This window comes from Aythya marila, assembly GCF_965140915.1.
Source record: "Aythya marila genome assembly, chromosome: 2".
Lineage (NCBI taxonomy): Eukaryota > Metazoa > Chordata > Aves > Anseriformes > Anatidae > Aythya > Aythya marila.
In genome coordinates this window covers 16216598-16233941 of record NC_139043.1, presented here as the reverse complement: position 1 = coordinate 16233941, position 17344 = coordinate 16216598, and the positions used below count along the sequence as shown (strand labels likewise).

Below are 17344 nucleotides of genomic sequence, written 5' to 3'. Positions count from 1 at the left end.
ATATGTATATACATAGGGATTACCTCATCTATCATGCCTCCTGCTGGTTCACTACTGTTTGGTGAACTGTGACAGCTGTCTGCTGGCACATTACACCACCTAACAGTTTAGGGCAAGAGAGGGAAAGTATGTCCAACTAAAACTGAAAGGGAAAACCAGCAGAGTAGGAATGCAGAAATATTATGAGAGGACATGGTAGTTTGCACAGGCTTTCTCCAGCCATGAGCCACTTGAGGGGGGCGAAAGTAAGGAATAAGGGGTGCTGTTTTTCTCTTTAAACATGGTCACCAATCTTTGTGTAGACAGGTTAAGCAATAGCTCCATACTACCTGGTTTGGAAGCAGTTACTATAGCATGTAAGCTTGGTGTTACCTAATCAAAACATAACTTATCCATTTTACACTAGATCTCAAAAACAGTTCAGGTGGCATAGGAAATTCTAGCATAGCCTGGAAGTACTTGGAGGACTCCTCGGTGCCCATGTGCTTAATGCACTTGTGACAGCAGGCATAGTAAACTACCAAAGACAGAGGTAAATGCTTGTTACCAGACAAAAACTATGAGAAACTTCTTAACCCTTTTGACTGTTCCTTCTTATTCTGAAGTATTTTAGCAAGTTTCTTTGAGTTTCTGAAACTTAGTGGCTTATAAACTGTATAATCTTTTGTTGTCTCAGTTTCAGAATTAAGAAAACTGTTTGAACCAAACAACCAAGATTTTTTGGAAATGAAAAGGTAAAAAAGAAAAAAGTCTTTGGCCCATAAAACAAAACACACAGTTTGTTTTGTTTCCTCCTCTTAGAAACTCTCCCCTCAAATCTTCAAAGATACTTGACTTCACATTTTTCAAATCTTTTTCAGAAAAGAGAGAATAGCTAGACGCTTAGAAGGAATTGAAAATGATACGCAACCTATGCTTCTACAAAACTGCCCAGGGTCAGTCACACACCGTTTACTAGAAGAGGATACACCAAGGTATATGCGTGCAACTGATCCATACAGTCATCACTTAGGTACGTATATATATAAGTCAATCTTCTGTTGCTAAATTACTCGTTTTCTACCCCTATCATATGTTCAGTACACAGAGAAGAGTCTTACAGGACAGCTGTGATCAGACTTTTTTTAATATGTCTTTTAGTTCTATGGGTTTCTTATTTGAAAAAGGTCAATTATACGCATTGCTTTACGAGAATAATTTGCTGTGAGACTTTTAGAGGATTGTGACTCATACACAATCATTTTTATGTGTTTTTGGAGACTACAGTGCAAAAGTATATGTGCAGTCACTAGTACATTTTGATTCGCAAGAAAATGGAAAGCGCTTAGTCCACTTCATGTGAAGGGTGGGTATGGTGTACATGGTGGAGTTTGGGGATGGATTTGCCCATATTTGTTGTACTTTTGACAGGAAGATCAAATGAAGAGGAGGAAACTTCAGATTCTTCTGTAGAAAAACAACCCAGGTCATCCAGATACCGAGCAGAAATCACAGGAGGAAACACAGAGTCCTTGTATACAGGAAACATGGATACCCACGAACTAGAGTCTAAAGCAGAAAGAATAGCTAGGTACAAGGCAGAGAGGCGGCGCCAGCTGGCAGAAAAATATGGATTATCTCTTGATTCTGATTTGGATTCTGACTACTCGTCTAGATATACACGGGCAAGGAAAGATCCCGACAGTTTGGAAAGAAAGGGAGTGAAAAGTGAAAGGCAAGATGATGAAAGTAAGGACTCTAGTTCCTTGTATTCATCCAGGACTGAGGTGAAGGAGTCAAAGAGTGTGATTTCTGAATCCAAGGAGTACTCCAGGCACGAAAAAGATGGTATTCAAGCTAAAGAAGAGCTCTCAAATGAAAAGAGTGATAAAAAGGCAGATGATGATAGTGCCATTAGGCAGGCTTCTGACCCATCAGCAACGTTGGATAGTTCTGTCTCTCATACCCTTTCTGGACGAGAATCTTCCTCTTATAATGAAGTGCCAATATCACCAAAGCAAACCCCCAGAGAGTCCCTTTCTTCACCAAAGCGGGCAGCCTCACCAATCCATTTGCAGAATGACCAGCCCTTGCACAGTAACATCAGACAAAGGTAAGCATGACTTTTTTTTGGTTGGTTATACAATTTGCGTGTTTAACTTATTCACCTTCTGCATCAGCGTCTATACTATTTATGAGAATATATTTATTGCCCTTGAAGAATGCATTTATTGGGTTTTGTATAGAATCATAGAATGGTTTGAACTGGAAAGGACCTTAATGATATCTAATTCCAACCCCACTTCCACTAGACCAGGCTTCCCAAAGCATTCAGCCTGGGATGGGGCATCCACAGCTTCCCTGGGCAACCTGTCCCAGTGCTTCACCACCCTCTGAGTAAAGAATTTCTTCCTAATGTCTAATTTAAATCTCCCCTCTTTTAGTTTAAAGCCGTTCCCCCTTGTTCCATCATTACACTCCCTGACAGAGTCCCTCCCCAGCTTTCCTGCAGGCCCTCCTTAGGTACAAGGCCTCCTGGGGCCTTCTCTTCTCCAGGCTGAACAACCCCAACTCCCTCAGCTTCTCTTCCTGGCAGAGGTGCACCAGCCCTCGGCAATACAGTCTCAGGCTGGTTTGGTTGGATTTATTGAATTTCTGATACACGGAAGCGGATATCTGTATTTCTGTGATCAGTTATGTGCTTGACTTACCTTTATACTTACAGAATGTACGCTAAAATTAGGTAAAATTAGGTACTCTTGGGAGAGTGGAATAACTGATGTTTAAGATATTTATACAAACTAGAAATCGAAGCAGGTACAGTTCTAAATCTTTTTTTTTTTTTTTTTTTTTTTTCCATTAATTATTATAGCAAGCCTTTATCTTTTTTCATGTGTATCCTGTAATTGTTTGGTCAGGGTTTCCAAGTTAAGGCAAGTTGTTTGTCAATGAAGATTTGAATAGCTTTATGACAGTTTCTGCCACGATAAAACAGGTCTCAGAGTTAAAAACTGAAAAGTATCTTGGGTTAGTTGAAAGACTAGACAACTTGTTTTCCTGCTGTGAAATGTAAAAACCCTCTTGAACTGTGACAGTTGATCACCTCTCAGATTGTATCAGGGTGTAGGTATGAAGGGGCAAAGGGGAGAATTAAAATTCCATGCTGAAATTGGAAAACATAGTCTCCCTCGTGGTATGCTAAATTATTTCAGATTAAACTAATTTATTCCAGCAATAGGGTAGCCAGATTTTTCCAAGAGAAGAAAAGCTTTCACTAATTTCACATTGTAGTTCCACATAGTAATGCAAAAGCAGACTATTAAGGTGTTACAATAACTGAAAAACAATGCTTCACTAAGAATTTTTAAATCATATGATTTTCTTTATATCTGATTCTTCAATTTCTAGATCATTGCATATACAAAAAAAATAACAGGTGTAAAAAGAAGATATGTTGGAGTGTTGCAGTCAAAAACGATACCAGTTGTGGTAGGAATTCCACTGCAAACACATCTCCATCATGCAGAGACTTGCTGACAGTTTCTGAACAGAAGTGTTTCTAAGCTGAGATGAACTGGCATAAGCTGAAAAGTTTAGACTTTCTTCCATCTTAACCACAGAAGCAGTGAGTTCAGAAACAAGCTACCTTGACTGGTCTTCTATATCCTTTCCATCAAAATCACAAAAGCTGATTCTTATTTAAAAGTCATTAAATGGTTACAGCTTTTCTTATTAACTCCCTTAAAGTTTGAATGAGGAAGCAAGCTTCCACGTCAAAGTTTAACAACCTGGTGGATTGATCAAATCACCTAATCACCAGTGCTTGTAAACTGCTGAAAGGTACTTTCGCTTTCTTTTTTTTAATTTCACTTTATTGAGTAGGACACACTGCTGAGAGTCTTCTAATATTTTTTTCATATCCTCTCATTATTCAGGTGATTTATAATCCTGCTCACCTTCTTTAGCATGGATAGATGTGTGTATGAGATATGCAAGGTCACCCGCAGAACTGAGAACAGAGTTGTACTGAAACTCGTTGAGCTGACTTGGTTATTCCAGACTCCAGAAAACTTGTCTCTAAAGCAGCTTCAACTCAAATACTACAAAATACCATTCCTTAGCTTCAGACAGTCAATTTGAGATAAATCTCTTGACTATTCCAATTACTGATAGGAAGGGGCTTTGAAAATTGGGAGGCAGTGTTTTGGCTGGTTCAGTCTTAGTTTTATAAGTTGTTTTCTTTGTTTTATAAGGTGAAGGAAGGGACCAAGTTTTTAGCTTTAGGAAATCAAAGAGAGCAGCCTATCAAACTTTATAGCCGAGAATGTGTCTGCCGCAGTGTAAAAGGGGATTTTATTTTCTTTGCTTTCATAAAGCAACCGTAGTCTCCATTTCCGTAAAGGGAAACCAGTGAGACGCAGAACAATGAAATGCGTTGTAGATAATTTTCCCTTCCAGCTCAGGAGAAGTTAGGCTGCAAGCAGCATTGGTAGGGTGGCAGCTGTCCTGGCGAAACAGTGTACTGGCTGTAGAGAACCACCTCAATGAGCTCATTCAGAGATGAACTTACAGAAAGAAGACCGGTATCTTTAAAAAGCTCTTTTCACTTTTAAATTTTGCTTTTTGAAGAGCAAGGATTTGTACTCATGAAGCAATTTACCAAAATCCATGCCTTAAAGGAATCAGAGCTAGCCCAGCGTGCTTTTCTATTGCAGCTCTATAAACCAGTTACAAATTCAGACTGAGCAGGGCAAAAGCATTATCACATCATTCACTAATTCCAGCAGCTTCTTTTTAAAGCTCCCACCTCAGGCATTACCTCTTTCTATGATAAAAGGTACTGCAAAAGTTGGGCTGAAGAGAAATAACTAAGGAAGCAGTCTGTTTAATGGGGACATACTTATTCATTTGTTGGAAGTTGTATGTCCCTGTGAGATCTAGTGCTGTGTGAAGCACCACGGAATCAGTTGTGCTTGGCAAGAGCTGGAGACAGGCCCCATCTGCAAGGTTTTTCTTTTTGGGGGGACTTAGTTGTTTTCTGTTTCCAGGTAATAAAGTGGTAAAATCCATTTTAGGGTGGGTCCTGCTGTTAGCACAGTTCCTGAGATTAAACCAAACAGCTCCATCCCATTTGCAGCGTGGTTGGTTTTACTTAGCCTGCTCTGCAGAAGTTCTGTACTAATAAATGAGAGACGGGCAAAAGCAGTAGAAGGAAAGTGGAGCTCACTACAATTCTGACTACATTATCACTAAATCAGATTCTTTCTAGATAAGGCTTGGGTCAGTATTTGTGTAAAACAGGTTTCCCTCAACTGCTGCCTTTCATACATATTAAAGGAAACCATCTGCAGCTGCAGAAAGACATGGTGTAGCTCTTACAGCAGCTGAAATCTTGAATTTAGGATTTGGTTTCTTGTTCAGATACATGTGTAGAAATGAGGTGGTATTTTAAAGGCCAAGTTGCCAAAAGTCCATTCTTTGTTTTAGTGCCCTGACAACTTCCTGTGCTTGTGTGTATCCACTGTGATCCTCAGAGATTTACAGATAACCCTGGGAAACACTTGTTCCTGTTTCCGAATGGTAAAGCAGTCATTGCCTGCTTCCACGTGGTCTGTTTGAAGTCAATGTCTCTTATAGGGCCATTTGCACAAGCACGATAAAGCTCAATTTCCATGTGTGTTTGACAGCAGCTTCCCATCATACATGTGGCAAAATTGGTTTTGTTAAATTTCAGTTTGCTGAATTGAAACTGGAAAATGAATGCAGCTCAGTAAGCATAGAAGCTTTATGCCTTCGGTCTTCCTATGACTTCAGTCTTCTACTTATCAATAAGCAATCTTACTGTCTATCATTGCAAAGACAACGAAGTGCTGAGGAAGTAGCAGTTGACATTTTGTACAGTTTGCTGCTGAATAAAGCGGCTGATTAAATTCAAAACATGGCTGGCATTCTTCTGACTGCTCTCTTCAAAGGATGAATGATCAAATACAAATAATTCCTGCTTGCGCCCTGCCCACTATAAAATGTGCCAAAGTACACGGTAAGAAGCAAATGGGAAGTTTGCTTTCTACTGAGCAATTTCAGCTACTGGGCCAGCTCCTGGTAAAGCTCCTGTGAATACCTCCTGCTTGGTTAGCTCCTCTAAGGATTCAAAACATTTGGGGAAAGAAAATGAAAGTTGTGTCTACGGTCGGTGGTTGGCTTTGTTCTGAGCTTGATTGGGATTTGGTGACAGCTGTGGGTGAGTCCTCAAATTCAACAGTTAATTTGTTGCAAAACAATTTATCTTAAGAAACTCTGATTTGATCTTGTCCAACTGTTCTTATTAAATGACTGTCTAATAAAAACCGAAGTAGAGTACCTGCAGCTCAATTCGACATTTGGTGGGATTTTGGATGCCAACGGCTCTGTTGTAATGTAAGGAGTTCCTTCAGAGTCAGCTACATGTAATGGGAAGCAGCCTGCCCTGTTGTCACCTCCAGGGGGTTGTTTGTAAACACAAGTGTGGCCGGGCAGGCTGTGGTTGGAAGGATAAAAGCACTCACCAGGACCTGCTGTTCATAGGGGTTGGGAATTAAAACGGGCAGGAGGAAAGCATTCGAGACACTACGGGTAGGGAGCCCGCAACTGCTGTTTCCTGTAGGGCTGTTGAGTCTGCAGTGCCTTTGTTTCTTTTTTGCCTTTAAATCTAGTGAGGAAATGGGATGAAATCAAGACCAGATCAAGTTTGGGGATTATTCTGCCTGTTTCTGAAGCTTTTTGTTTCCCCAGTCGTGCAGTGACACAGCACGTCTTACCTGATGGGTCTCAGAGCTCACGGGGTTTGCGTTGCTGAAGCTGCCGTGTTACAGTGTCATAAAATGAGGGAGGGATTCCAGCTGTTCCAGAGAACTTCTTAGGAAGTATGATAGAGCCATTTAAATTTATAACTGCATTAAATTCATATTAATTCTTTGTTTTGGACCCACCAGGTAGAGAAAGGTTTTTACCACTGTAAATCACAAACCAAGGGAATGATTTGAGCAACTTTTAGAGGTGCCCTTACATCTATCCTCCAAGCTGACCTGCAGTGGAAAATGGCAAATATGAAATTGTAGAGTTGCTTTCACTTATCAAATTCTGGACAGCGTGCACTTGGCACACTTACCTTTGAAAAACAGCAATAACAAAAAACATTAAATGTTCAGAACACTGTTTAGATGTTTGTTGAAATAATCCGATAGTCTGCTTCACAGTTTGTCACCTTGTGATTTGATTACTGTGCTGTACTTTTTTTTTTTTTCCTGAATGGTCCTCTCTAACTAGGTAATTGCATTTTCGTTTAAAAATGAAAAGGTTTTGAGCTCAAATGGGGGGAGGGAAGAGTGGGAGATGAGAGTGAGCAAATGTTGAGATTTTTCTCCAAAACTACCTGAAGTTCTGTTTTCTGTAGTAGTGCAGGGAAATCAAAACCTGAGTGGTTTCTTCAGAAAGATTCGGAAGGGGACACACCTTCACTTATCAGCTGGCCCTCCAGGTATCATAAAATGTAGCTGTGTGGCTAACAATCTGACTGAACACCTCCCTTTTCTTCCCCTTTTCCCTGGCATCATTTAACATTTGCCCTTTATTTTCCTTTAACAGCAGTGAGTTAGAAAGTATCAGTTCTTGCGGATAAACAGCTGTTGAAACTCTTCTGAAGCATCTGCTTTTATTGTGACTTGCAACCAACTGATATTTTGATGGAGAAGTACAAATGCCCCTCACTTCTTCCACTGCTATTATCATACTGGCTTCTGCTAATTTTTATAACTTATAACTTATTTTATCTCATTTTGCACTCTGCAAACCAAGAGATTTTTCTACCACAACCCAATCCGCATTAGCATTCCTTACAATAAAATCCTTGAATTCCAAAGGCAATGGTGCAAGAAAAGTAAAAAAATAATACTGGAAGATAAAGCAGGATCTTGATCAGAGCTACAAGCAGCTGCTTCCTCCCAGTTGGGTAACACATACTGTTAGCCCACCATGCAAAAGCATTGCAGAAAGACTCTTTCCCGTGTTCCTGGCTAAAATATTTCTTATAACCCAGTTACTAACATTGCTGTGGATGTTCTGGAGCATGCTCGGTACATGCATAACGGTTTAAAGAATCACTTTTTAACAGTAAATAAACTTTCCGTGCTTAAGTAAACTTGAGAAGGTTCCCTGGTAAGTGCACCAATAGTAAGAGATAAGAGACACCAAAATATTAGAAAGGTCAGTGTTTCAAGTAAATTTGGATATCCGGAATTAATCCTCTCAGACATTAATTTTCCTTTTTTATAAGTGGTGCTTTTTTAATAATATAAACTTCAAAAAGTCCCATAGCAGCAAACCTGGACTTGCACATACTTAGAGCTGGATTAGGGTTTCTAACCTTGCTCAGAGTTAAAAATCATTCTTGATACCCATTTGCAAGGAGAAGAAGTACACAGCTTTCGTTTTTAATATGGTGTATGTGATATTTACCAGTACTCACCCTGTAAGCTGTCTGACCACCTGGCGCGGCTGTAAAACTGCTAGAGAGTGGAGCTGCAGTTATTTTGTATAAAATAACGTTGTATATAATATAATATATTAATAACATGTTATAATGTGTATATAATCTTGTATATTTGTAAAGCAAAGGCTGCCTCCAGTTGCGCATGCTTGTTTTTTGTTAGCAGAGTTGCATTAAGTGTCTAGAGGTAGAACATGACTCTGTGTTTTGCATGTGTGCTCCACAAGTCTAGAAGTGTTTCTAGAAAATGTTCTGGAGTAAGGTAACCTTTGGGAACATTCCTGTAAGTTTTGCATGTTGGAATGTTTAAGACAAATTAAGACTTTTTAAAACAGAATGCCTGATTCTGGTTTTCTTTTGAAACTTCTGATCCCCTGCAAGCCCTCTAAACAGCAACAGCCATGCCATAGTTTCACCTGGGGCTTCAAGGCTTGCACTTTCAATGCTTTTCTCACTTCCTGTACTAAGTTATACTAGATGTAAGAGATGTAAAATGTTACATGATACACAAAACTAAACAAAATCTCAAACATCAGAAGGTTTACGTGGAGATACCAACGTGTTTTCATCCTCTCCCCCAATATGCGACAGTATTTCGGTATGAAGTAAACTGCCCAATGTTTAGAAACCTTTACAAATCCGAATAAATACAGGATTGTCAACGCAATATGCAACTTCAGGCTGAACCCAACACTTTAATAACAAACATGAGTTTGATTATCTTGTTTGTTTGGCTGAGACTATGGATATGTGCTGTTGGCCAAACGCAGTTGTGGCCTAATGGGAAGATGCTGGCCGTTTTCTGGGCTTGCTGGGTTACCTCTCAGGAGCCATGCATGTTCAAGGGCCTGCGAATCACCAGAATGGTTTTGAGCAATATTACTGCTAATACCGGGGGGTAGGAAGGGGTAGCATCATAATATTGCTCTCTTTTTTTATACTGATTGCTTTTTATTTTAATACGATATTGCTGTCTGTACCCTCGATCTGTGTTCCTTCCCAGATTGGGTATCGCTGTTCACAGCTTTGATCCTTTTTCTTTCTTAAAGAGTAAAAGTTAGAGAGAAACTGGTGAAAGAGGAAAGCGCGCGTGGAAGCCCCGAACCTGTCACAGACAGTGTCCCTCAGAGAAAGTCCCATCCCGTGCCAGCCCACTACATGCCTCTCCAGACAGAAACGTCTGCCTTTGACAGGGTTGTAAATCAGCCCGTCAGCGCGGTCCGCCAACCAATACATGGCTATATCCAGCCTGCTGGCGTTGCTCACACGGCTCAGCTGATGGCAACTGAAGAAGCAGAAAATCTCCCCGTTGGCAGCCGTCTCCTAGCAGACAGCGTCAGCCTGCTAACAAAACCAGCAGCGGCCCCAGCGTCAGAGAGCGACAAGAAAGAGGCACTTGGTTATGGAGCAAAGCCTGATGAAGAGGAGGCCCTGGAGGGCGAGCAGGCTTCCAAAGGCAGAAGGCCCATCTTGCCGTCTGAGATCCGCAAGCAAGGGAAGAGCCACGAAGGCCTCTTTGGAGGAGGAGAACTGGACACCACCACCATGGGGAGCTCCTCTTCTGCCAGCAAGCCGAAGGTCAACTCGGAAGTTCAGAGGGAGCTAGAGTGCAATAGGAGACAGGGTCCTGAGCAGCCCCCGAAGGCCCTGGAGAACATAGAAAGGAGCGAAGCGGTTATGTACATACAGAGCGGGTCCGTGTCGCAGCCTGCCAAGGCAAAAGGTCCCGTCTGGAAAGTGTCAACAGCAAAGCATAAAGTCCTGACTCGCTCCATGTCTGACTATACGGTGGCTCCTAAGCTAGCATCTTTTCATAGTAAGGAGAGCACGGAAGCAAATGCAGCAAATGGTGAGATTGGCATGGTTGACACAAAAGTCTCTGTTGCCCAGCTCCGTAATGTCTTTCTGGAAACTGCTAATGCCAACAAGAAAACAGACCTGTAGGTGACATTTCAGACGTATTTTCGTGTGAAACTTGCACGTCCTTGGCAAAATTACACACACTCGACAACAGTTGTGTTGGGCACTTAAAGCACACAGCTTAGCTCTCACCAGTGTGTATTGGAGGCTGAGATGGTCTGAAGGCCGCTTCTGTGCTTCTGCTTGCTGGTGCAAGTTGTGATGGGGGTAGCTGGGAGGTGTACGTCCGTGCATGGTACCGGAGGAGCATGCAGAGTGATCTCTGGTGGATTGTAGAGATGCTTACATCTATGCTTTACTTCTCTCTCCTATTTTCTTTCCTATGCGCTTTCTATCATGTGGTTTAAAAGCGAGTCTCGGTTTGAGATGTCAACGTCAGGTAGCGCTTTGTCTGCCAATGGGGATCGCGAAAGAGGGCCACGAAGGCCGAGGCGCTATTTTACTCCTGGTGAAAATAGAAAGACTTCTGAGAGATTTAAAACTCAACCTATAACGTCAGCAGAACGAAAGGAGACGGATAGGTAGGCATGTATGTGGTTCTGTGTAGCGTTCTGGTGCAGGTAGGCATGAACAAGCTTGTGAAGAAAATTTTGTTCACTTGTTAGCATAAATATTTTACAAGGTTATTATTTCCCCTTGAAAATAATCGAGTATTGGTTATAGGATAAATTCCAATTGACTTGAATATGCAGTTTTTCATGAAATAAGAACCAACGAAAACCAATTTGCTGCAAATCCCTCTCCATAAAATGGTAAACAGTGAATCATAAAGTATTACAGCTGTCTGGTTCTGTCTAATGATAAAAGCTTTTGTCTGTTTTTATATAAAGAGTTATATAAAATAAAGAGCCCATCTACTCTGCTTTATCATTTGCTATAAAAAAAAATCTACAGATTTTGTGTTAAAAGAGTTGGCATCAAATCTTAGATCTTCTGCAAGATGAAGTGGAAATCATTTTCCCTTACTGTATTCAAGTGTGGCTGTGATTGCTTGCCTTTCTGCTTTATGAAAGGATGTTACAAGTGGAAACTGTTGAAACTTGAAAAATAGACAAGTTTCAAATTCTTAAGAATTCTTATGTCTTGCTGCTTCAGATGGAGTTTGAATCTCATTTTTGATGTCTCATTTCAAGCTAACTTCTTCCTGTTTGATTATTTTTCACTAGGTCATTTTTGAGTGCAGAAATACCAACTGCTGATGGTATGTCACTATACAATTTTCTAAGGAAGAAATGGGAACAAATGTATTTTTTTTAACTGAAGTGGTGTTTGATAATGCAAACAAAGTCCACCTGAATATAAGCATCAATTCCTATAATAGTTTGAAGAACCACTTTTCCTTGGTCATGTCTGCTACAGACTTAATTTCAGATTAAGTTAAGTTCAGAAGTTGATCTGTGGACTCTTAACTATATATGGGGAGTAGAGGGTGGAGTGGCTTCCTTTTTTAATTTAATTGCTTTTATCTGACTGCTAGCTGGAAAAAAAAAAAAAAAAACAAAAAAAAAAACACATTTTAATCATTAGTTCAGGGCTAATAACTAAAAAGCTTTTACTATAGTGAGAAACTGATATTAGCAAAGTATTTCCTAGCTAAGGATGTTGCAAGATGCTGGTTATTAAATTATATAATTGTCTGCCATCTTGCTTCTCTTTTCTTCATGTCACTCTCAGCAACTCTGGCACAAATTAAGAAGCTAATCTCATGAGGAGCTAAATTTAGACTTTAATGCCTTATGCTATTTGAAAGCTGATACTCTGCAGCTTTGAGATGCTGGCTCTTGGATCTGGAGGATGCTGATTTCAGCTCCTAAGCATACCAGTTGAACCTTTAAAATATGGGCAGAGAAGATGGTAATCAGAATGACCAGCTGCCAGGAGAGACTCTTGTCTGGTCAACTGAGAGAAAATAAGTGTCCTATTCAGCAGGATAAATACTGAGCTTAAGACAGTGGTTGATCTCTCAGTCTTAAGTATTTTCTTAGTCAATGTGTTGTCATAGACTAATACATATATGATTATAAATAATGCTTATAATAATGCTTACCCTGAAATCACATGAACTGTCCTGAAGAAAAATCTTTTGCTCCCAAAATCCTGTTCAGAACTTTTCTCTGGTGCAATACATGTAAATACAAGTATAAGTTTATTCAATTTGGTTCATGATATATCTTTCATTAAAAGGGAGTACAGCCAATTTATTTGCTGCAAATGCTTCTTTTATTACTAAAATGTTATTTTGGGGGAGTTTGGAAATCATTTAGTCAGAAAAACTTTCACTTACTACAAGCTATGAGCTTGATTCATTATATTCATTACATTCAGCTTTTTTTTTTTTCTTTCTGTAGATGAAGAAAAATTAGATGACCGAGCCAAACTAAGTGTAGCTGCAAAGAGGCTGCTTTTTAGAGTAAGTATTACATTTTCTTAATAGAAAACAGAGCTAAACATTGCATATTCAAGATGCTGAGGATGATTAGGTTCATTACAATGAAGTGTAAATGAAGTTAACCAAGTCCAAGCACATACTTTTTTTTTTTTTTTTTTTTTTAACTTCATCTCATCTACCTATGCAGCAGACCTGTTGCTTTAAAGCCATCTTTGAGAACAACATTTGAAGAAATGTGCAGTTAATTTTAACTCCATGATGGCTACTGTATTATTATATCCTGGTTCTAATTGTCTACCTGGTTCAGAGGTAGACAATCAGGAAAATTAATACTTTGCATCCAGGAAAGCTTAAAAGAAAATAGTGTTTTAGAACTTTTTTTTTCATGATTTTAATTATGATATATGTCCACTTAGGAAATGGAAAAATCATTTGAAATAAAGAATATTCCTAAACCACCTACAAGGAGTTCAGCAGTAGAGAGAAGACTGCGGCGCTTGCAGGATAGATCGCACACACAACCAATTACCAGTGAGGAAGTGGTCATTGCAGCTTCGTAAGTCTTGTTCATGTGTTGGCTCTAACTTTGGTTCCTGCTTTTAAATCTGGGAATAAGTACCATATATGTGGTGTTTACAACTTTGTAGCAAGGCAAAATGTTTATTGTTAAGGGCCAACTTCCTTGAGAACCACAAGGGAAGCTATATTGAAATTCCTTATTAGAAGTAGAGGGACTAGTAAAACATAAATTGCATGAACTGTAATTTGGCAGAAGGTTTACGAAGCTGTAGATTAGGTAAATGGGATTAATCATAGCATTGGTTTGTAACTCAAATGAAAAGGATACTTCACACTGAGGGAAATCTGCACTATTTCTTATGGAATGTATTTGTATTGGGAAAAGGCTTTTAAACTCTGAAATCTCAAATGTACTTCCTGAAAACATTTCTTGCACTTTGGTCATACATCATGAAAGTTTCCTGAAAAAAAAAAATATTTTGGGGGGAAAATGGAGAAAAAGGTGAATAGATGTTCATCTAATGATCTGCTAAAAGATGGCTTATGTTATGGGTAACAGCATCTTCGAGAGACAACCTGTTCGCTCCTCTAGGCTTTTAGTTCTTTCAAAGTATTTGATGTTATTTTGCAAAGTTCACAGCAGTTAATTAAAAATCATTGCTATTTGTTTTTTTCTGTTTTGTTTTGTTTTTGGTCTTTTCTGTAGTTAACACTTAATGTATTGCTTTTCTTAATGCTTTTTTCTTCTCTCTCCCTGTGAATTTTCCCTCCTTGGCAATTCTTTAAAGTGAACCTACCCCTGCTTCACGTTCTGTGAATACCCACACAGTAGTGACAAGAGTACCTAGTCCCACTGTAGTTAAGAGCACTGTACAACCTATCAGGTACTGGGGGGGATAAACATGCATGTTACATGGAGCACAAGATTCCTCAATAGCAGATGCATCTTTAAAGTCTTGAATGCCTTTTCAATGTGTCAAGTCAATACTTGTTTCAAGAATATTTAAAACATTTGTCAACTTCGTTTACATTTGCATGATAAAACATCGCAGCTTTTTTTGGTCAAGCATCTGTTTTTAGGACCTCTCTAACCACACTCACCTATTCTAGAAGTGTATTATATGTGAAAGAAATGAATATGCATGTGAGCAAACCTGGCAAAACCCTCTTTGCTCTTGTACTTTTATATATAGTGATGTCGTCTTGACGTGAAAATACCAGAGCTGGGTGCTTGATTTCACAAGCAGTACATATCCTCTTTGTCTGTCTCTACATATATTTTTTTCTAGTTTGCAAAATTGAAGGAAAGATAAGAAATTGCACCACCTATAGGTAAAGTTGCAGAATACTATTACATTCTGAACAAGAGAATTTTAGCAAAGAGAGCACAACAGAAAAAAATACTAATTCCATAAATGTGGCTGAATCTAGCTAGAGGTGAATAAAATGTTATTGTAGAGACAAATGCAGTTACAGCTTTTATGAATGAATGTGTCTGCCTTCAGCATTGGTCAAACAATCTTAAAAATTAACGGAGTATATTGCAAAACTATTTTTTATTGTTGAGTCACCCCGATAACTCTAAACAAAAGCAAAACTGACCTCTATTCTCCTTCAAATTATCAGAGGCATTACAATTTATGCTAAGCTAAAAGAACCCCTAACTTGGAATTTAAATTCATCTTCTACATGTTTTATCCTATATGATCCACAAATTATTTCTAATAAAACTGATTTTTACATAAGTTGCATTGTAGGACAAGTGTTTGTTCTACAGCAGCATTGTAAATGTCTCTAACTCTGTATTCTGTATAAAGTGATTGGTCTGAAAAGTCTGTCTTCAATCTTGAGTTCTTTCAAAAAATTGTTATGTCATAATCAAATGAATTTGCGAATGAAAAATTTTAACTTTTTTTTTAAATCTTCAGCTGTTAAATTAGAACCCATCATGCCAATGTTGAACCACTGCATAACCACTTAGGCTGCTATATTACATTGGCTATTGTGCTTCATACGCAGTTCTTCTGCTTCTATCAGGTTAAGATTCTAAAACTTCGTAACAGCGTCTTAATACTCATTTCCAGTTCTGTTTCTTCAGCTTGCAGGCATCAGCACACCAAAAAATTTTAGCTAAAGAGGAGATAAGAGCAGCCAAAGAGGCGATGGGGCAAGATCAGTCTGATGAACCAGATTCTTCCACATTAAGTTTGGCAGAAAAGATGGCTTTGTTTAACAAACTGTCTCAACCAGTATCCAGGGCCATCTCCACAAGGAGTCGAGGAGACATTAGGCACAGGAGGATGAATGCTCGTTACCAGACCCAGCCCGTCACTCTTGGAGAAGTTGAGCAGGTAAGTGCAATCTTAGTTCTTTTTCATTTGTTAGTTTTTTATTGAAAAAATGAGCTTTAGTGTGAAATGCCACGACAGTTGGCCTTTTCTTTGCTCTGAGCTACACAGTGGGGTCATGACATATTCCCAGGAAAAAGCTTCAGGAAGCAGTCTTCTGACACTGAGAAACAACATCCTCCAAAATGTTCAAGTTCATTGATGTGTTTTCCTTTTATAAGTAATTTAAGAGTATATCATCATCCTGATGAGTGCACACTGTACCTTTCATGGTCTATGTCTTTTCCGGTGTCTTTTTCAACTTCTAAAAGTAAATTCATGACCAAAAGGGTGAAAACTGTGATGCATCTCGTTTTGGAGCTTTGTCATGTGCATCTTTCAAATCTGTTCCTGAAGACACTATTTATTCCAGTATTACGACATTGTTCTGTTGTTTTCCACTGGGAGGGGGCATTGATTTTAATTCTTCTTTTGTTCCACCAAAACAGAATACTTCTGAAATTCAGAAATTCATGATTAAAACGAAGTGATTTAAAACTGTGCAGTGGAATTGGGCTTCTCAGTCTGGAATCCTTCATATAATTGGAACTGGAAAGGAATGCCTTTTTAGTGGAGCTTGAGAACAGGATGGCCAAGCAGTAATCTTTCAGATCTGATGTTTGCAACAACATCAGTCCCTTAGCACTATAGCTTTAGAAGAAAGCACTTTAACAGTGAAGGATCACTCCTTTGCATGTTGCATTTCCAAGGATTTGGATTGATCTGAGTGTTAGAAAGTTCCTGCCCTACCTAGTCTTTCTATAATGCTTCATTAATCTTCCTACATTTTCCATATATTAATAGAATTGTGGGAAGGTAGGATTTCTTTAAGTATATTGGTGCAAAACTGCATGAATACATAACTGTGCCTTATGCTTACTTTACGTAGGCTTGAAGTAGTAGTAAATATTTGGCATATTTATCTTAACCAGATTTCCAGACATTACAGAGTACTATTTCCATTCATTTTCCATATGCCAACCACTGTCACAGTTGGAACTCTTTAATGATCGTGTCACTAACTTGTTTGGGGGCCAGGAAGGTGATCAACAGAAATGGGCTGAAGCAGATGGGAAAGAAGCCAGTGACAGTCACATTAATTTGTCAGACTTTTACAAGATGAACTTACGCTTCAAGCAAGAAAATGCAGAGGAAGCGTATTTTGTCATATCCTTTTGAACCTAGCAAAAGAAACCACTTGCCTCTAAACAGTACTATAGGAATGTATTGTCAAAAAGACCTTACATAGAGACCTTACATTTGGAGTTTTGAGATGTAGTTATGGTTGTTGTAGGAAGAAACAAAGGAAAGGTAAGAAAATAGACAACTAGAGGTTTCATTACCAAAATGCATAATTGCAAATGTAAATATCTTGTAATTGAAGCTGAAATCCCTTTGCTGATCTCCTCTAAATTTCTAATTCTAATAGATGCAATGGAAAAAGAGTAAACCGGTAACTATGTTATTAATGTCTCTTTGGAATCTTTGAGCTAGTGTAGTAGTCTTTGCTCAGCTTTCTGATTTAATATATGAGTGTGTTGTCCATGCTTTATGGAATTTGCATGTGCTTTTTAAGTGTTTAGTTGACTTACTCCTAGTGGTGTGAGTTTGCCTTATTCCTTTTGC

The 17344-nt window shown here is 39.0% G+C and overlaps 1 protein-coding gene across 15 annotated transcripts in view; it reads left to right on the top strand.

Moving 5' to 3' along the window:
- Positions 1 to 17344, top strand: part of SVIL (supervillin) — a gene marked incomplete at its 5' end in the record, with an annotated part of 136158 nt that overhangs the window by 77660 nt on the left and 41154 nt on the right. For 7 of the 15 annotated variants that reach the window (XM_082752170.1, XM_082752158.1, XM_082752171.1 and 4 more), the window contains 12 exons: positions 677 to 734; positions 861 to 1012; positions 1411 to 2092; positions 7412 to 7495; positions 9553 to 10443; positions 10774 to 10944; positions 11590 to 11624; positions 12772 to 12833; positions 13229 to 13368; positions 14120 to 14215; positions 15430 to 15682; positions 17148 to 17171. In XM_082752170.1, coding sequence (XP_082608296.1) covers positions 727 to 734; positions 861 to 1012; positions 1411 to 2092; positions 7412 to 7495; positions 9553 to 10443; positions 10774 to 10944; positions 11590 to 11624; positions 12772 to 12833; positions 13229 to 13368; positions 14120 to 14215; positions 15430 to 15682; positions 17148 to 17171 — 2598 coding nt within the window. The remainder of the gene's footprint in view (positions 1 to 676; positions 735 to 860; positions 1013 to 1410; positions 2093 to 7411; positions 7496 to 9552; positions 10444 to 10773; positions 10945 to 11589; positions 11625 to 12771; positions 12834 to 13228; positions 13369 to 14119; positions 14216 to 15429; positions 15683 to 17147; positions 17172 to 17344) is intronic. The other 8 variants (XM_082752165.1, XM_082752162.1, XM_082752164.1 and 5 more) reach the window with 8 other exon arrangements.